Source organism: Nerophis lumbriciformis, linkage group LG15, assembly GCF_033978685.3.
Source record: "Nerophis lumbriciformis linkage group LG15, RoL_Nlum_v2.1, whole genome shotgun sequence".
NCBI lineage: Eukaryota > Metazoa > Chordata > Actinopteri > Syngnathiformes > Syngnathidae > Nerophis > Nerophis lumbriciformis.
In genome coordinates, this window is record NC_084562.2 from 33,317,899 (window position 1) to 33,339,125 (window position 21,227).

Sequence of the window (21,227 nt, forward strand, 5' to 3'; positions counted from 1 at the left end):
AGGCGCCAAGTCCTGTTGGAACTTGAAATCTCCATCTCCATAGAGAAGGTCAGCAGCAGGAAGCATGAAGTGCTCTAAAACTTGCTGGTAGACGGCTGCGTTGACCCTGGATCTCAGGAAACAGAGTGGACCGACACCAGCAGATGACATGGCACCCCAAACCATCACCCAACCATGCACATTTTGCATTTCCTTTGGAAATCGAGGTCCCAGAGTCTGGAGGAAGACAGGAGAGGCACAGGATCCACGTTACCTGAAGTCTAGTGTAAAGTTTCCACCATCAGTGATGGTTTGGGGTGCCATGTCATCTGCTGGTGTCGGTCCACTCTGTTTCCTGAGATCCAGGGTCAACGCAGCCGTCTACCAGCAAGTTTTAGAGCACTTCATGCTTCCTGCTGCTGACCTGCTCTATGGAGATGGAGATTTCAAGTTCCAACAGGACTTGGCGCCTGCACACAGCGCAAAATCTACCCGTGCCTGGTTTACGGACCATGGTATTTCTGTTCTAAATTGGCCCGCCAACTCCCCTGACCTTAGCCCCATAGAAAATCTGTGGGGTATTGTGAAAAGGAAGATGCAGAATGCCAGACCCAAAAACGCAGAAGAGTTGAAGGCCACTATCAGAGCAACCTGGGCTCTCATAACACCTGAGCAGTGCCAGAAACTCATCGACTCCATGCCACGCCGCATTAACGCAGTAATTGAGGCAAAAGGAGCTTCAACCAAGTATTGAGTATTGTACATGCTCATATTTTTCATTTTCATACTTTTCAGTTGGCCAACATTTCTAAAAATCCCTTTTTTGTATTAGCCTTAAGTAATATTCTAATTTTGTGACACACGGAATTTTGGATTTTCATTTGTTGCCACTTCAAATCATCAAAATTAAATGAAATAAACATTTGAATGCATCAGTCTGTGTGCAATGAATAAATATAATGTACAAGTTACACCTTTTGAATGCAATTACTGAAATAAATCAAGTTTTTCAAAATATTCTAATTTACTGGCTTTTACCTGTATATGTGTGTGTGTGGCCTCAAAAATAATTTGATAGAATTTTCATTGCATCATTCGACGTGATTGTCAGAGAGCCTGAAGCCGCTCGGTACTTTACATTAGTTTCCACGCGTGTGGCACGACTCCAGCAGAGCACCTCTGATCAGACACTTGTTTATGGGAGCTGTGAGAAAAGTCAACTGTGTGTTGGCATCTCTGCAGCTCGGCAATGGTATGTAGCCATGGTGATAATGTTGCCATGGCTACAAAGGGGACTGACAAAAAAAAAAAAAGGACAACGGACGGCCTCGACCGCTCATTGGATTTCCTCCCCATTTAAGCGGGAGAGGCAGCCTGCAGAGAAACAACTGTTTTTTTTACCGACACGAATGCACAACAGGCGTGAGCTTAAGCGATGTCAGATGTAAACTAGTTTCCTTTACCATCCAACTTCTCAGAAAGGGTAGAATTGCTTGCGTGGTGTCCACCTCGCTCATGATGCATTGCGGCAGTCAATACATGCATCAAGACATGCATAATCACATTCATGCACTCCACGGGCTACACTGCAAATGTGTGTGTGTGTGTGTGTGTGTGTGTGTGTGTGTGTGTGTGAGTGACAAGTCACATTCAGAGTCTGTCGCTGCGGAAAGTATCCTCCACAGATGGGTCTGGCAGCACCATGTCAGGGTCGCTGAGCATGCTCAGACCGTCCAGGCTAAGGGGCTCAATGTGCAGCTCGTCTTCCAGTGGGAAGCCTCCTTCTGAGTCGAAACACTCGGGCACGGTGGAGAGCACACTGCTGATGTCTTTAGACAGACTGTGGTGGGAGTCATCTGCTGGTAGAGAGGACACAATGAAGTATCTGATGCCAGTATCAAGCGAGGCTTCCAGGATTTCACAGAATTTTTTTGTGGGATAGTTGAGGCCCAAAATGCTTGATTTCATGTAAACTTTTCAAAAAGTCGCGGCAAACTTTGCAATGTTTTGAGACTTTTTTGGGAAGTATTATTCTTGCAAAATTATTTCCAAACTGTATTTCAATCTGTGCGCGTGTAATCCTATTTGCGTGCGTTGGTACTAATTTGTGTGTCTGTATATCAATCCTAGTATGTGTGTATTCAGATCCTTGTACGTGTGTTTTAACTTGTCTCCCTGTACCTAATCAGAAAGAACCCTCGATAGGCTGTCTACTTACACCTGACTTTTGCGACACTTCTGTTGTGTACAATTTGAGCATGTGCATCCAGATTTGTGAGTGTGTAATACAACTTAAGTGCGCGTATTCAATCTGCATGTGTGTATCTAAGGTGTGCCTCATTTAACCAACCACGGAAGACACCACCCAATTTAAACCAACCAGAAACAACATACAGCTGAGGCGCTTGAAAGAAAATGCCAAGACCCGCCTTACGTTGTTTCTGATTGGTTTAAATTGCGTAGTCTCTTCCGTGGTTGGTTAAATGTATGCACAGTTGATTGATGGCTTGGTCTGGGAGTGGTTATTTTGATCTGTATGTACAGCCATTTGGGGTGCCCACACTTTTTCTGCAGGCGAGCTACATTTCGATTGACCAAGTCGAGGGGATCTACTTCATTCATATATATAATTTAGATTTATTTATTTATGAAAGATATGTTTTGTTAACAAGTTAAAGGTGTTAAATGATAATACAAGCATGTCTCCGTAATATCGCTAAAATGTGTTCCATTTTGTCCACCAGCGACGCTGAGATCATTATTCATGCGTTCGTTACATCCCGTTTCAATTACTGTACCGTATTACTTTCAGGTCTCCCTATGTCTAGCATTAAAAGATTACAGTTGGTACAAAATGCGGCTGCTAGACTTTTGACAAGAACAAGAAAGTTTGATCATATTACGCCTATACTGGCTCACCTGCACTGGCTTCCTGTGCACTTAAGATGTTACTTTAAGGTTTTACTACTTACGTATAAAATACTACACAGTCTAGCTCCATCCTATCTTGCTGATTGTATTGTACCATATGTCCCGGCAAGAAGTCTGCGTTCAAAGAACTCCGGCTTATTAGTGATTCCCAGAGCCCAAAAAAAGACTGCGGGCTATAGAGCGTTTTCTATTCGGGCTCCAGTACTCTGGAATGCCCTCCCGGTAACAGTTAGAGATGCTACCTCAGTAGAAGCTTTTAAGTCCCATCTTAAAACTAATTTGTATACTCTAGCCTTTAAATATCAATCAATCAATCAATCAATCTTTATTTATATAGCCCTAAATCACAAGTGTCTCAAAGGGCTGCACAAGCCACAACGACATCCTCGGTACAAAGCCCACATACGGGCAAGGAAAAACTCACCCCAGTGGGACGTCGATGTGAATGACTATGAGAAACCTTGGAGAGGACCGCATATGTGGGTAACCCCCCCCCTCTAGGGGAGACCGAAAGCAATGGATGTCGAGTGGGTCTGACATAATATTGTGAGAGTCCAGTCCATAGTGGATCCAACATAATAGTAAGAGTCCAGTCCATAGTGGGGCCAGCAGGACACCATCCCGAGCGGAGACGGGTCAGCAGCGCAGAGATGTTCCCAGCCGATGCACAGGCGAGCGGTCCACCCCGGGTCCCGACTCTGGACAGCCAGCACTTCATCCATGGCCACCGGACCTGTGCCCCCCCCCCCCCCCCCCCTCAAGGAAAAGGGGAGCAGAGGAGAAAAGAAAAGAAACGGCAGATCAACTGGTCTAACAGGGGGGCTATTTAAAGGCTAGAGTATACAAATGAGTTTTAAGATGGGACTTAAATGCTTCTACTGAGGTAGCATCTCTAATTGTTACCGGGAGGGCATTCCATAGTACTGGAGCCCCAATAGAAAACGCTCTATAGCCCGCAGACTTTTTTTGGGCTCTGGGAATCACTAATAAGCCGGAGTTCTTTGAACGCAGATTTCTTGCCGGGACATATGGTACAATGCAATCGACAAGATAGGACGGAGCTAGACCGTGTAGTATTTTATACGTAAGTAGTAAAACCTTAAAGTCACATCTTAAGTGCACAGGAAGCCAGTGCAGGTGAGCCAGTATAGGCGTAATATGATCAAACTTTCTTGTTCTTGTCAAAAGTCTAGCAGCCGCATTTTGTACCAACTGTAATTTTTTAATGCTAGACATAGGGAGACCCGAAAATAATACGTTACAGTAGTCGAGACGAGACGTAACGAACGCATGAATAATGATCTCAGCGTCGCTAGTGGATAAAATAGAACGAATTTTAGCGATATTACGGAGATGAAAGAAGGCCGTTTTAGTAACACTCTTAATGTGTGATTCAAAGGAGAGAGTTGGGTGGAAGATAATACCCAGATTCTTTACTGATTCGCCTTGTGTAATTGTTTGGTTGTCAAATGTTAAGGTGGTATTATTAAATAAATAGACCCCCCTTTTAGACCAGTTGATCTCTTTTCTGCTCTGCCTCCCTCTCCTTCGTGGAGACCTTGCGGTCCCTTCCAAGGTTTCTCATTGTAGGCCATTGGGTTGAGTTTTTCCTTGCCCTGATGTGGGATCTGAGCCGAGGATGTCATTGTGGCTTGTGCAGCCCTTTGAGACACTCGTGATTTAGGGCTATATAAATAAACTTTGATTGATTGATTGATTGATGTTTAACATATAGATTCCTTTCTTTCATGAAGACATGAATATAAGTTGGTGTATTACCTGATTCTGATGACTTGCATTGATTGAAATCAGACAGTAGTGATGATAACCTATGCATTTTCAAATGGAGGAGAAAAAAAGTCCTCCTTTCTGTCCAATATCACGTGAAAGTGGTTGGTTTTTGGCATCTTGTTTGTCCAGCTTTCATACTGGTTTTTATGCACTTTACAATAAATACATTGGCGGCAAACTCCGTAGCTTGCTAGCATGTGCACGCCAGCTTTCTGAGACTCTTATTTTGTTAGCGCAGGCAGGATGAAGCAGCGATTTTATTATGAAAATAGGAACTGCGCAGTTGGTCGTTAGAGTTTTGACGGCAGGTACGGCGCGAGAGTCTGTTGAAATAAAAATAGTTGCTCGACTTCCTGCCGGTCATTTTTTCTTAATAATGAGCTCGTAGCAGCCAGCGTCATCTCACAAAACCCTCGGGTGCCGTCAATGTCAATCAAGTGACGTAAGTGACGCCTTGGTGAAGATTGATGATCGCTAATTTTTAGGTCTATTTTTTCAATGCCTGGCTGGCGATCGACTGACACACCCTCCGGGATCGACCGGTAGCTCGCGATCGACGTAATAGGCACCCCTAATGTAAAAACAGTTGTTCCTCCTTGCCTTTCCTTATACTCACCACTAGTTGGCGCTTTGCAGCCACTGGTCATGTTATTCTGCATTGAAGTCAACAACGATGGACCAAACTCTAACACTTGCTCAGAGCTGCCAAGCTTCACGATTTGAGAGTGAAAGTCACGCAATTTAGCCCTTTATCATGCGACACGCCACACTTGACATTTCTCATGCTTATATTCCCCATTCGCTACTCTATATTTTTATCACAATAGTTCACTTTGGTTTTATCAGCTTGCTGTAGTTCGAGTAACTCTGATTGATTGATCGAAATACCCAGATTGTATTACACACACGCACTTCTGAATGCGCGCGCATATGTTGTATTACACGCTCACAAATCTGGATGCACGTGCTCAAATCTTACACGACAGTAGTGTCGCAAAAGTCAGGTGTAAGTGGACAGCCTATCGAGGGTTTTTTCTGATTAGGTACAGGGAGACAACTTGAAACACACTTACGTGGATCTGAATACACACATACACCCGCTCGCTCTTTCTCACTTGCCCCAACACATGCACATAAGGCACTTAGCCAGTGATGCGTTTACAGCCACACAAAAAGTCGGACAACTCCAAGTCCAATTCCAGGTCGTTACACTATGATTTTACCAATTACATTTGTGCTTATTCTACTGTCATTAAGAGGATTCCATCCATCCATCCATCTTCTTCCGCTTATCCGAGGTCGGGTCGCGGGGGCAGCAGCCTAAGCAGGGAAGCCCAGACTTCCCTCTCCCCAGCCACTTCGTCCAGCTCCTCCCGGGGGATCCCGAGGTGTTCCCAGGCCAGCCGGGAGACATAGTCCTCCCAACGTGTCCTGGGTCTTCCTCGTGGCCTCCTACCGGTCGGACATGCCCTAAACACCTCCTTAGGGAGGCGCTCGGGTGGCATCCTGACCAGATGCCCGAACCACCTCATCTGGCTCCTCTCGATGTGGAGGAGCAGCGGCTTTACTTTGAGCTCCTCCCGGATGGCAGAGCTTCTCACCCTATCTCTAAGGGAGAGCCCCGCCACCCGGCGGAGGAAACTCATTTCGGCCGCTTGTACCCGTGATCTTGTCCTTTCGGTCATAACCCAAAGCTCATGACCATAGGTGAGGATGGGAACGTAGATCGACCGGTAAATTGAGAGCTTTGCCTTTCGGCTCAGCTCCTTCTTCACCACAACGGATCGATACAGCGTCCGCATTACTGAAGACGCCGCACCGATCCGCCTGTCGATCTCACGATCCACTCTTCCCTCACTCGTGAACAAGACTCCGAGGTACTTGAACTCCTCCACTTGGGGCAAGATCTCCTCCCCAACCCGGAGATGGCACTCCACCCTTTTCCGGGCGAGAACCATGGACTCGGACTTGGAGGTGCTGATTCTCATCCCAGTCGCTTCACACTCAGCTGCGAACCGATCCAGTGAGAGCTGAAGATCCTGGCCAGATGAAGCCATCAGGACCAAATCATCTGCAAAAAGCAGAGACCTAATCCTGCAGCCACCAAACCGGATCCCCTCAACGCCTTGACTGCGCCTAGAAATTCTGTCCATAAAAGTTATGAACAGAATCGGTGACAAAGGGCAGCCTTGGCGGAGTCCAACCCTCACCGGAAACGTGTCCGACTTACTGCCAGCAATGCGAACCAAGCTCTGACACTGTTCATACAGGGAGCGGACCGCCACAATCAGACAGTCCGAAACCCCATACTCTCTGAGCACTCCCCACAGGACTTCCCGAGGGACACGGTCGAATGCCTTCTCCAAGTCCACAAAGCACATGTAGACTGGTTGGGCAAACTCCCATGCACCCTCAAGGACCCTGCCGAGAGTATAGAGCTGGTCCACAGTTCCACGACCAGGACGAAAACCACACTGTTCCTCCTGAATCCGAGGTTCGACTATCCGGCGTAGCCTCCTCTCCAGTACACCTGAATAGACCTTACCGGGAAGGCTGAGGAGTGTGATCCCACGATAGTTAGAACACACCCTCCGGTTCCCCTTTTTAAAGAGAGGAACCACCACCCCGGTCTGCCAATCCAGAGGTACTGCCCCCGATGTCCACGCGATGCTGCAGAGTCTTGTCAACCAAGACAGCCCTACAGCATCCAGAGCCTTAAGGAACTCCGGGCGGATCTCATCCACCCCCGGGGCCTTGCCACCGAGGAGCTTTTTAACTACCTCAGCAACCTCAGCCCCAGAAATAGGAGAGCCCACCACAGATTCCCCAGGCACTGCTTCCTCATAGGAAGACGTGTTGGTGGGATTGAGGAGGTCTTCGAAGTATTCCCTCCACCGATCCACAACTTCCGCAGTCGAGGTCAGCAGAACACCATCCGCACCATACACGGTGTTGGTAGTGCACTGCTTCCCCTTCCTGAGGCGGCGGATGGTGGTCCAGAATCGCTTCGAAGCCGTCCGGAAGTCGTTTTCCATGGCTTCCCCGAACTCCTCCCATGTCCGAGTTTTTGCCTCCGCGACCGCTGAAGCCGCACACCGCTTGGCCTGTCGGTACCTGTCCGCTGCCTCAGGAGTCCCATGAGACAAAAGAACCCGATAGGACTCCTAAAAAGATTAAGATTAATATTTATAAATTAAGAGGATTAAGAATCTTAATTTATAAATATTAATCATGAAATGCTGTTATTACATTAAAGAAATACTAATACAAATATATATATTTTACAAACAGAAAGATACAGGAATGTACACATGATAACATGCTTACGTCTCATTGTGCAACATGAGAATGTTTTAATGGAAACTAAATGTGATCTCTGAAAGGGTACACATTATTTCCAAAGCAGGACCTCCACCCAGACATACAATACTAGTACACAGTTCATGAAAAACAATATTTTTTTGTTATTGTCAATGTAAGTGGGCCAAAACACTTATATTATAACATTATCTCATGGAAATGACTGCTGTCATTTGATTATAATAAGAAGAAATTGAACTTGTTATTTAGTCAGGTTTGGGACAGTGTGCACATATGACGTCACTCATATGTGCTCTACTGAATGCTCAAGGAGTTTTTGCGTTTGCTCACACACATGAAAAATTAGAGAGAACATCGGTCACAGGTTGAGACTATTTAAGAAAGCCCTGTCAGACCAACGATCATAAAAAACTTTTAAAAAACAAAAATGTATTTGTAAATAAAACTTAATTTATTTGAAAAGTCAAATGTTCTTCTTTCCACACATAAACATGTTGTTTAAACCAGTGTTACTTCACCACAGGGCTGGGGCCCATTGTTCAAAGTCGTGTATAAAGAGTAAACAACAGGTGCACTGACTGCTACCAAGGACGTGTGCATGCAATTGCTGTCGTTTTGACGTTAGTTTTTCTGACGATATAAACCAAAATATGTCTACATGTACTTCTAAACATACTCCAGCTCATAAACATACAATAAAACATGCTTTTGTTTCGTGAAAGTATAATTTTGCGACTGTATTAAACGCACTCTGCTGCTACATTCCTGCAGTGTTTTGTGACCATTAGACACTCTTAACAAGCACCCGACGGCGCAATAAACAACACAGACTGACCAAAAAAATTACTTATTACCCTCATTTTGCCAAACTCTTCATTAGCTTTGGACCAACAATCACAGAGAATTTGTGACTTTTGTGTGAAGTATGTCAACTTGGCTGCCTTCAATTTATTTGTAATCACTGTATGTATCACTCATTATTTTTTTTTCAAACTGATCCTTCTTTTTTTAAATCATGCTAAGTGACTAAGTGTACTTTTGTATTTATTTCCCCATATTTCTGCACAATTGGTTGGATTTTACTGACGGCTCACGTCCCGCCCATTAAATATGCTTGGTGGTCAAGCTAGCTGTGTTCTCAATGGGTACTAAGCGCCATTTAGCCTTCCTCGTAGAAAAAATGCCCTATACTATGGCTTTCAGCTAACTTCCTGAGCCTAAATGAAGATAAAACAGAAGTTATGTTGTTCGGTCCAAGTCGCTCTCCCTCCCCCAACGTTGACCTCGGCACTCTGACCCCGTATCTCAGCGACTCTGTCACAAACCTGGGGGTAAAGTTTGACTCAGATTTTAAATTCGAAAAACAAATCAGCAGCGTCGTTCAAAAAAGCTTTTATCAATTACGCCAAATAGCGAAAGTGAAACCGCTTCTATCAAGACATGATCTTGAGAAATTAATCCACGCTTTTATCTCGACTCGTCTTGATTATTGTAATGCCCTGTATGTTGGCATTAGCCAGGCCTCCCTCGCCCGCCTGCAGCTCGTGCAGAACTCTGCTGCTCGTCTGCTAACACAGACCCGCAGACGTGAGCACATCACCCCTATTTTAGCGTCCCTTCACTGGCTCCCTGTGCGTTACCGAATCCATTTTAAACTCCTTTTATTTGTTTTTAAATGTCTAAACAACCTCGCGCCAACCTATCTCTCCGACCTCCTTCAGCCTTACTGCCCCACCCGATCCTTAAGATCAGCCGATCAGCTGCTGTTGACGGTCCCTGACACAAGGCTGAAGCTTAGAGGTGACAGAGCTTTCGCCGTTGCTGCTCCCAAGCTCTGGAACGACCTACCCCTGAGTGTTAGACAAGCCTCCTCTCTTCCTGTTTTTAAATCTCTCTTAAAAACATACTTTTATTCCATGGCTTTTAACACTGAGTGATATCCATCCTGCAATGGCGCCCCATAATACACCTGCTGTGATCCTGTTTTTATGTTTTTATGTTTTTATTAATTCTATTTTAATTATTTATTTTGTATCGTGTTCTGTTTGTGTTGTGTTGTGTTTGCTCGGTACTCGTTTTATCTTTTAACCTGCTCATTGTACAGCACTTTGGCTACCCCTGTGGTAAATTTTAAATGTGCTCTATAAATAAAGTTGATTTGATTTGATTTGATTTATACTTGTGTTGTTTTCAGCTGTTGAAATCGCGAAAAGGATAAACGTTTCTTCAGATTTCCTCGAGAGGTAATCAAAAAGGCCGGAATATTTTAAGAGTTTACCAAACGATGACCAGAAAAGCATACAGCTCACACTCCAGGCCAAGGGAGCAGAGTCGAAGAATGCACAAGTTTGCAGTAATCACTTCATTAAAGGTTTGTTTGATATACTTTTAACGGTTATTATTCCCCATTTAATTATTATCTTGATATTACTTATATTTCTTAAACACAAGTTAGCTACGAGTGTTTCGAAAAGCACCAACTCGGTGTGTCTAAATAACACAAAGCAAATGTGAGCAAAACCTGAAAGAGTTCATCTTTTACCAAAGGCAACAATCATAAATTAAGCTTTATGGTTATATTTTGATAAAGACGGGGGAAAACACGCCACTCGTAAACAACGCGTGAAACAGCAACAAATATGGCAGCTGAGACACGAAGTTAAATCATGAAATGCAACCTTACCCGAGCAAAAACCATGCATATTTATCCGGGAGAATCTTGATACCAATTTCCTTGACATAGCCACACACAAAGAAGTTGTAGACCTCCATGCTTTTCCAAGTTTTCATCTTTTTTGTCGCGTACAATGGCGTCTGGAGCACAATTGTTCGATATGTCTGTGAACTCGATCCTTGATACCACTCGACAAATCTTTTTTTGAAAAAGTATACAGATCTGTTCCATTGCATAGTTGGATGTTATGCTCTTATCTGGTTTTTGCAGGAAGATTTAAGCCTCTTTTGTACTCAGATAGTTTGCACACTGCCTGCTGTACAACAGCCACCTTACCTTAAATGACCACCACTGGTTATCACTTTCGGGAAGAAGTCAAGTGTCGGAATATAAGCGATAACTCATATATGATAACGCTGGCAAACAGGAGAGTATGGAGTGATTTTTGGTCCAGAACATATTTTGCTTTATTCATTATTGAAGTATTTTTTGCCATTTTATGTTGTATATTTTTATGAGAATTCCAGTTCATTTGCTCATCTATTATTACACCCAAAATGTGGTTTATTTTCAACTTTCAATGCCCGTTTATTTGTATTTGAGTTTGACTTCCCATTCTACTGTTACCAAATAACATTATTTTAGTTTTACTGAGATTCAAAGGTAGTCTGTTATGGTTAAACCATCTTTTTAATTTGTGAATTTATTCTGGTGTTATTTGTATTAGCTTCAGTGTGTTCTCTTCTGAACAAAACGCAGTTTGTTTACTTCGCATAAAACACTGTAATCTGTGGCTCGCTCGTCTTTTGTCCATACTAGTCTTTCCGGGTTGTGGGGAAAGCGATGTAAAAGCTTTTAACAATTCTCGTGGGGGGAGCAGCCCAATGCTGCACAACGGGGCATCTATACACGTAGACAAACTAACGATGAAGCGCCACTCTTAAAAGGGGAACAGCACTCTTTTTGGAGATTTGCCTATTGTTCACAATCATAATGAGACAAGACGACGGGTGTATTTAAAAAAAAAAAAAGTATTCTAACTCGCAAATAAATGTAATAAAAAGTCCGCTTACCATCAAATCAAATCAAATCAACTTTATTTATAAAGCACATTTAAAATTTACCACAGGGGTAGCCAAAGTGCTGTACAATGAGCAGGTTAAAAGATAAAACGAGTACCGAGCAAACACAACACAACACAAACAGAACACGATAAAAAATAAATAATTAAAATAGAATTAATAAAAACATAAAAACATAAAAACAGGATCACAGCAGGTGTATTATGGGGCGCCATTGCAGGATGGATATCACTCAGTGTTAAAAGCCATGGAATAAAAGTATGTTTTTAAGAGAGATTTAAAAACAGGAAGAGAGGAGGCTTGTCTAACACTCAGGGGTAGGTCGTTCCAGAGCTTGGGAGCAGCAACGGCGAAAGCTCTGTCACCTCTAAGCTTCAGCCTTGTGTCAGGGACCGTCAACAGCAGCTGATCGGCTGATCTTAAGGATCGGGTGGGGCAGTAAGGCTGAAGGAGGTCGGAGAGATAGGTTGGCGCGAGGTTGTTTAGACATTTAAAAACAAATAAAAGGAGTTTAAAATGGATTCGGTAACGCACAGGGAGCCAGTGAAGGGACGCTAAAATAGGGGTGATGTGCTCACGTCTGCGGGTCTGTGTTAACAGACGAGCAGCAGAGTTCTGCACGAGCTGCAGGCGGGCGAGGGAGGCCTGGCTAATGCCAACATACAGGGCATTACAATAATCAAGACGAGTCGAGATAAAAGCGTGGATTAATTTCTCAAGATCATGTCTTGATAGAAGCGGTTTCACTTTCGCTATTTGGCGTAATTGATAAAAGCTTTTTTGAACGACGCTGCTGATTTGTTTTTCGAATTTAAAATCTGAGTCAAACTTTACCCCCAGGTTTGTGACAGAGTCGCTGAGATACGGGGTCAGAGTGCCGAGGTCAACGTTGGGGGAGGGAGAGCGACTTGGACCGAACAACATAACTTCTGTTTTGTCTTCATTTAGGCTCAGGAAGTTAGCTGAAAGCCAGACTTTGATGTCGTGCAGGCAGTCAATAAGACTTTGAACCGTGTTATTTTGTGCCATGGGAAAATAAATCTGGCAATCATCGGCATAAAAATGAAATGCAATACTGTACTTCCTAAAAATAGAACCAAGGAGTAAGGTTGTTCGGTATACCGGTACTAATAAAGTACCGCGATACTAATTGATTGAAATCAATACTATACTGCCTTTGAAAGGTACCGGTACCGTTCTTTTATCTGAGTGCAGCTGTGTGGCGGCGACTACAGATCTGAGGCGCATGATGTTGAGTGTGTCAAAACGCACACACAGTGCATACAAGCAATAACATCTTGGAGAATAAGAATGGCAAAAAACGACAATTCTACTGGTTAATAAAGAGGATGGTGAAATGCAATATGGAGGTATTTGGGCTTCAAAACCAACGATAAAGGTGACGCTTTAAACAAGGAAGCGCCGCGCTTCAAGTGTTGCTTTTAAACACGCCTCGCCAAATGTGGCAATTAGTATTCACACCTTTGCTTCAAACTCAGGTAAACATTTAAATAATAAGCATTCAGATCTGCACAAGGAGTCATAAAAAGCGACAGGTAATAATGTACCGTATTTTCCGCACTATTAGCCGCACCTAAAAACCACAAATTTACTCAAAAGCTGACAGTGCGGCTTATAACCCGGTGCGCTTTATATATGGATTAATATTAAGATTCACTTTCATAAAGTTTCGGTCTCGCAACTACGGTAAACAGCCGCCATCTTTTTTCCCCGTAGAAGAGGAAGTGCTTCTTCTTCTACGCAAGCAACCGCCAAGGTAAGCACCCGCCCCCATAGAACAGGAAGCGCTTCTTCTTCTACTGTAAGCAACCACCCGCCCGCGTAGAAGAAGAAGAAGCGAGCGGATATTACGTTTCATTTCCTTTGTGTGTTTACATCTGTAAAGACCACAAAATGGCTCCTACTAAGCGACAGGTTTCCGGTTCATGAAAAGACGCAATCTCTCCATCCGCACACGGACTACTATTTCACAGCAACTGCCTAAAGACTTTCAAGAAAAGCTGGCTACTTTCCGTGCATATTGTAAAAACAAGATAGCTGAAAAAAAGATCTGGCCAGAGAACATTATCAACATGGACGAGGTTCCACTGACTTTTGATATTCCTGTGAACCGCACTGTGGATACAACGGGAGCACGTACGGTGAATATTCGCACCACAGGGAATGAGAAGTCATCCTTCACTGTGGTTCGAGCTTGCCATGCTAATGGCCAGAAACTTCCACCCATGGTGATATTCAAAAGGAAGACCTTGCCAAAAGAGACCTTTCCAGCCGGCGTCATCATAAAAGCTAACTCGAAGGGATGGATGGATGAAGAAAAGATGAGCGAGTGGTTAAGGTAAGTTTACGCGAAGAGGCCGGGTGGCTTTTTTCACGCAGCTCCGTCCATGTTGATATACGACTCCATGCGCGCCCACATCACGCTGGTTTTTAATATATTATTAAAGTTTGACTGACCTATCTCACTGTTTTTTTGACATTCCTAAAGCGCAGTTAGATGCGGCTTATAACACGGGGCGGCTTATAGGTGGACAAAGTTTTGAAATATGCCGTTCATTGAAGGCGCGGCTTATAACCCAGGGCGGCTTATGGTGCGGAAAATACGGTAGTTGTTATATCTGTACTGCTGTTCGGCTCCGGTGCAGACGGTAGTAGAGGAGCACAGGGGAGACATTCCCTTCATTTCACTTTACCCCGGAATGGGTCTGCTAAGATCCACCTTCCGGTCAGAATTCGAGGCCGCCGATTAGTGACAATCGGGTTGCTTTATTATTAGTTTTGCAGCACACAACCGGACCCATTCATCACTTCACTGCGCAGTACGCATGCTCCTCTCTCTCTGTACTCGCCCACTCACTCACTGACGTCACAACATGTTGACATTCTCACAAATACACATACGCTACGCTTATAAGTTAACCAGCTCCCCTGTTGTGCACATATGTATACATAATATGTAGATACATAACATGTACACCGCCTTCCGCCCGATTGTAGCTGAGATAGGCTCCAGCGCCCCCCGCGACCCCGAAGGGAATAAGCGGTAGAAAATGGATGGATGGATGGATAACATGTAGCTACACAGCTGCTTGGATTGATGCCAAATATTAGCGGAGTTAAGACCGCCCATCTAACTCAACCAGCGCAAGTAAAATGACTGAATTTGGTAACAAATTGGTACAATTTGTCTTTTATCTTTAACAAAGGTGTGTTTTCCCTGCTACATGGCTTATCTGGGTACATTTATCCATAGTTTTGTTTTAAGTACTTACTAATAATTTTATTTTTCTTAAAGCACATACCAGGATTGGCAACCATCAATCATAAATCATGTAATATAGTGTAAATAAAGCTTTTTTATCATATTCGAAACTAATCCTTGATTATGGCAGACTATATGTAATATGGAAAATTGTAAATCGTTTTTTGAGTGCAGCAAGAAAAACACAATGTGTTTAATGCCCTTTAATTTATATTTTAACCTTCTAAAATTGTTCTTTGAGTGCAATAGGAAACATATGGTTATTGTATTGCAAGATTTTCTGTTAAAATACAGCCAAAATTGACATGTTTTCAAAGTTCCCTTTATTTGGAAAAGTATCGATATACGTTTTGGCACTGGTACCAAATGATTGGTATCTGGACAACCCTACAATGGAGTCAATGGGAGGTCCTCTATTCTGCCCATAAGTCTCTCTAAAAAAAACATCCAAAAAGCGCCAACAATACTCCATTTATATTTTGTGTTTTCAATATTAACCAAGTACCGTATTTTCCGCACTATAAGGCGCACCGGATTATTAGCCGCACCTTCAATGAATGGCATATTTCATAACTTTGTCCACCAATAAGCCGCCCCGGACTATAAGCCGCGCCTACGCTGCGCTAAAGGGAATGTCAAAAAAACAGTCAGATAGGTCAGTCAAACTTTAATAATATATTAAAAACCAGCGTTCTAACAACTCTGTCCCAAAATGTACGCAAATGTGCAATCACAAACATAGTAAAATTCAAAATAGTGCAGAGCAATAGCAACATAATGTTGCTCGAACGTTAATGTCACAACACACAAAATAAACATAACGCTCACTTTCTGAAGTTATTCTTCATTCATAAATCCCTCGAATTTTTCTCCTTCGGTGTCCGAATTGAAAAGTTGGGCGAATGTCGTCCGGCGCTGCCTCCCTGTCTTAGTGAAGGTGTGTTCGCCTTCGGTCATCCATTGTTCCCACGCAGTTAGCAGTCTAGCTTCGAATGCCCTGTTGACACCAATATCTAGCGGCTGGAGGTCTTTTGTCAATCCACCCGGAATGACGGCGAGTATTGAATTAAGCGCGTAAGCGTGTCTCTTAATGTGATGTTATGAGCTAGCAAATATAACAACTACACTACCCAGCATGCAACGATAGTGACGAGCATGCGCGGTAGCCCTGAGAAGCGTTGTTGTATGCTGGCAGTTAGAATGTGGTTATGAGCACGCTGTGAGTAAACGTTGAGAACTCAGTTAACACGCCTCGTCTGCATTATTTATAATTAGACAGACAACACACTTAATAGGAGCCATTTTGGGGTCTTTACATAAACACACAAATAGAAATGAAACGTCACATATCCCAGCATGCACCGCGCGCTTCTTCGTCATCCACTGTTCCCACGCAGTTAGCAGTCTAGCTTCGAATGCCCTGTTGACACCAATATCTAGCGGCTGGAGGTCTTTTGTCAATCCACCCGGAATGACGGCGAGTATTGAATTAAGCGCGTAAGCGTGTCTCTTAATGTGATGTTATGAGCTAGCAAATATAACAACTACACTACCCAGCATGCAACGATAGTGACGCGCATGCGCGGTAGCCCTGAGAAGCGTTGTATGCTGGGAGTTAGAATGTGGTTATGAGCACGCTGTGAGTAAACGTTGAGAACTCAGTTAACACGCCTCGTCTGCATTATTTATAATTAGACAGACAACACACTTAATAGGAGCCATTTTGGGGTCTTTACATAAACACACAAATGGAAATGAAACGTCACATATCCCAGCATGCACCGCGTGCTTCTTCTTCTTCCGGGGCGGGTGGTTGCTTACAGTAGAAGAAGAAGCGCTTCCTGTTCTATGGGGGCGGGTGCTTACCTTGGCGGTTGCTTGCGTAGAAGAAGAAGCGCTTCCTGTTCTACCGGGAAAAAAGATGGCGGCTGTTTACCGAAGTTGCGAGATCGAAACTTTATGAAAATGAATCGTAATATTAATCCATATATAAAGCGCACCGGGTTAAAAGCCGCACTGTCAGCTTTTGAGTAAATTTGTGGTTTTTAGGTGCGGCTAATAGTGCGGAAAATACGGTATTAGTGATATTGTTATTAGAAGCGCTAACACAAATTAACTATTTTTAGCTGTGCCGTGATCAGAGGGAGCTAACATCTTGTGCTGGTGTGATAACATCAGCGGCTGGTGAGCTGCTCTCGATCATAAATAATGCCTCTCACCTGGATAGTAGAAGTATATACCGGTAGACATAATCTGATGAGTTGGTGAACTTTGGCAACCAATATAAACCCAGAAATGGCGAGAAATACACAAAAGCATTATGCAAGCATTATGAGTGATTCTTCTTCTAAATGGGGATATATGAATATCCTAGCAGTTGGCATTCTAGTGGCAGCAGACATGGTACACTAAGTGATGTTTTATTATGTTTGTTGGCTCTCATGATGTCCGCAGTGAGTAGTAATCAGTGATGTTGTGGAAGGAAAAAGTGTGATGTGTTTTGACATTAAAGCGCTGCCAAATGCAAAAAAATATCAAAATACATAATTATGACATGTTATTATAAATGTGCCTGTGACTACATTACAATTTAGCTTCCAACAAATAACAGGAGTTAGAAACAGTCTGGTCACAGAAGGTGACCAGTATACCATTTGTTAACAACTGAATGGTATGCTTACGTGGGGGTTTCCGACTATTTTGGACTGGTAGTAGTCGATCCATAGCAATTGTTTCGCCACACAATACCTCAATGCTAACAAGGGGAAATTACACTTCAAGGACTGTCGTTGGCTTTGACAGCAGGATTTCTCATTTGCATCAGAACAGTTGTTTTTCTCACTACGATAGGGCAAAACCATCCTTGCCCAGGCACACCCTCCTGGTGCCGGACTATAAATATTTGGGATTTTGGCACCAGTCGCAAGAATAGATCTGACCAATCTAACTCTGTGAGCACAGACTGATGAAGCCTACTCGGATGAGAGGCGAAACGTCTTCTAAGACAAACCAAACAGTCCAGTTGCGATCGATTGAATGCCCTGAGATAACAGTAAGTAATGTGTACAATTTTTACAATATTTTGGTCATTTTAAGCATTGCCAGAACGAATTTGCTCTGCGCATTTACAAGTAAAAGCCAGTAAATTAGAATATTTTGAAAAACTTGATTTATTTCAGTAATTGCATTCAAAAGGTGTAACTTGTACATTATATTTATTCATTGCACACAGACTGATGCATTCAAATGTTTATTTCATTTAATTTTGATGATTTGAAGTGGCAACAAATGAAAATCCAAAATTCCGTGTGTCACAAAATTAGAATATTACTTAAGGCTAATACAAAAAAGGGATTTTTAGAAATGTTGGCCAACTGAAAAGTATGAAAATGAAAAATATGAGCATGTACAATACTCAATACTTGGTTGGAGCTCCTTTTGCCTCAATTACTGCGTTAATGCGGCTTGGCATGGAGTCGATGAGTTTCTGGCACTGCTCAGGTGTTATGAGAGCCCAGGTTGCTCTGATAGTGGCCTTCAACTCTTCTGCGTTTTTGGGTCTGGCATTCTGCATCTTCCTTTTCACAATACCCCACAGATTTTCTATGGGGCTAAGGTCAGGGGAGTTGGCGGGCCAATTTAGAACAGAAATACCATGGTCCGTAAACCAGGCACGGGTAGATTTTGCGCTGTGTGCAGGCGCCAAGTCCTGTTGGAACTTGAAATCTCCATCTCCATAGAGCAGGTCAGCAGCAGGAAGCATGAAGTGCTCTAAAACTTGCTGGTAGACGGCTGCGTTGACCCTGGATCTCAGGAAACAGAGTGGACCGACACCAGCAGATGACATGGCACCCCAAACCATCACTGATGGTGGAAACTTTACACTAGACTTCAGGCAACGTGGATCCTGTGCCTCTCCTGTCTTCCTCCAGACTCTGGGACCTCGATTTCCAAAGGAAATGCAAAATGTGCATGGTTGGGTGATGGTTTGGGGTGCCATGTCATCTGCTGGTGTCGGTCCACTCTGTTTCCTGAGATCCAGGGTCAACACAGCAGTCTACCAGCAAGTTTTAGAGCACTTCATGCTTCCTGCTGCTGACCTGCTCTATGGAGATGGAGATTTCAAGTTCCAACAGGACTTGGCGCCTGCACACAGCGCAAAATCTACCCGTGCCTGGTTTACGGACCATGGTATTTCTGTTCTAAATTGGCCCGCCAACTCCCCTGACCTTAGCCCCATAGAAAATCTGTGGGGTATTGTGAAAAGGAAGATGCAGAATGCCAGACCCAAAAACGCAGAAGAGTTGAAGGCCACTATCAGAGCAACCTGGGCTCTCATAACACCTGAGCAGTGCCAGAAACTCATCGACTCCATGCCACGCCGCATTAACGCAGTAATTGAGGCAAAAGGAGCTCCAACCAAGTATTGAGTATTGTACATGCTCATATTTTTCATTTTCATACTTTTCAGTTGGCCAACATTTCTAAAAATCCCTTTTTTGTATTAGCCTTACACAATATTCTAATTTTGTGACACACGGAATTTTGGATTTTCATTTGTTGCCACTTCAAATCATCAAAATTAAATGAAATAAACATTTGAATGCATCAGTCTGTGTGCAATGAATAAATATAATGTACAAGTTACACCTTTTGAATGCAATTACTGAAATAAATCAAGTTTTTCAAAATATTCAAATTTACTGGCTTTTACCTGTATTTCCATAGCAGCGCACTACCGACTTCCGGCAACAAATGCGTATTTCTACATCCGGAAACAAACGTGTGTGTTCTAATCATGGCAAACTTGGTAACAGACAACAAAGACGACTGTTTGGACAAAAAATAATACGCTACCTTATCTTTAAGAAGCTGAATATACGGAGGCTGAACTACTGCTTATAGAAGCAAGCACGAAGAAGAGGGTGAAACGTTGGAGCAGACGGAAGCCGAGAGAGTGAGATCGACGTGACTTTGTCGCTGTAAATGTGGAACTTGGAGCCAAGCTATGCGGACGTGAATGGATTGCTTACCCAAAATTAACGTCCCCGGCCAGCTAGACTAAACGCAGAACTGTCCATCGAGTGAGTCACTTTAATATTGATCATGATACACGTAGCACATCATGCGTGTTAGTACAACTACAATACATACGCTGTCGAGCTAGCTATGTACAAACAAACCATGATATGTGGGCTAATACTTTAGAGCTCCTGTAATATGATTGTTCATGTTCTTCAGTTAGGACATATTGGTTTCCTATCGCATTGCATTGTGCATTACAAACTCAAACACGATTCGGGTGCTGACGTAGAAGCTAACCTTATCTCTCACTGTAGCTAGCTTATGGCTAATTCCGTAGCACGCTGATATGTTAGTACGCCAGAAAAATAGTTCCTCAGTGTTTGCTCTTACAATATTAATGTCGCTACAGCTTGGTTATTATACAGGTTACGGAATGTAAAGTAAGTATTGGTGGCGGTTTTTGAATGATTTTTTAAAGTTATTTAGAGGCTGCATTGCTAGCCACCTAGAACGAGCTGATTTTTTACATTTTAGAATGAAAAAAAACACAACTTTTGTGTTCTTGTCTCTCATAACTATAGTGAACGATAGGCAAAACTTCAAAAAAAAGTGCAGTTCCCCTTTAAGGGAATCAATTAAAAAATTGGCAAACGATTCCAAGGAATCGATATACAGGGATCTGAACAATAACTATTTTTCGATTCCCATTCCTACGGATGAAAGAACTGCAAAAGAGGAACTGATCTTTGAACGTAAGCCAAAACTTTGAAAGTAATCGACAGTTCCTTTCCTGTTCCCCTCCCACACTTCATTTGTTTTTATTGATTTGGGCAGGCACTTTTTAGCTTAACAACACAGTGGACCAGAACTTGATGAGTTGGTCGAGTTAACCGATATTGACTTTAACTACTTTCAGAGTATTACGCTACTTCAATTTGTCTCTTATAACACAAAACTAAGATGTTATGGTTTTGTTAAGACAGTTTAGCACATGACCTCCATTGTATTGGTTTTAATGTACTGGTATTTGCACGCAAATACAAAGATCAATCAATCAATCAATCAATCAATGTTTATTTATATAGCCCTAAATCACAGGTGTCTCAAAGGGCTGCACAAGCCACAACAACATCCTCGGTAC

The 21,227-nt window shown here is 43.1% G+C and overlaps 1 protein-coding gene across 5 annotated transcripts in view; it reads right to left on the reverse strand.

The window, feature by feature from the left end:
• Nucleotides 1-1,012: 1,012 nt before the first annotated feature.
• The window catches only part of crtc3 (CREB regulated transcription coactivator 3), a 133,848-nt gene continuing 113,633 nt past the window's right edge, over nt 1,013-21,227 (reverse strand). For 3 of the 5 annotated variants that reach the window (XM_061975076.2, XM_061975074.2, XM_061975072.2), the window contains one exon: nt 1,013-1,838. In XM_061975076.2, coding sequence (XP_061831060.1) covers nt 1,630-1,838 — 209 coding nt within the window. In that variant the 3' untranslated portion in view covers nt 1,013-1,629. The remainder of the gene's footprint in view (nt 1,839-21,227) is intronic. The other 2 variants (XM_061975075.2, XM_061975073.2) reach the window with 1 other exon arrangement.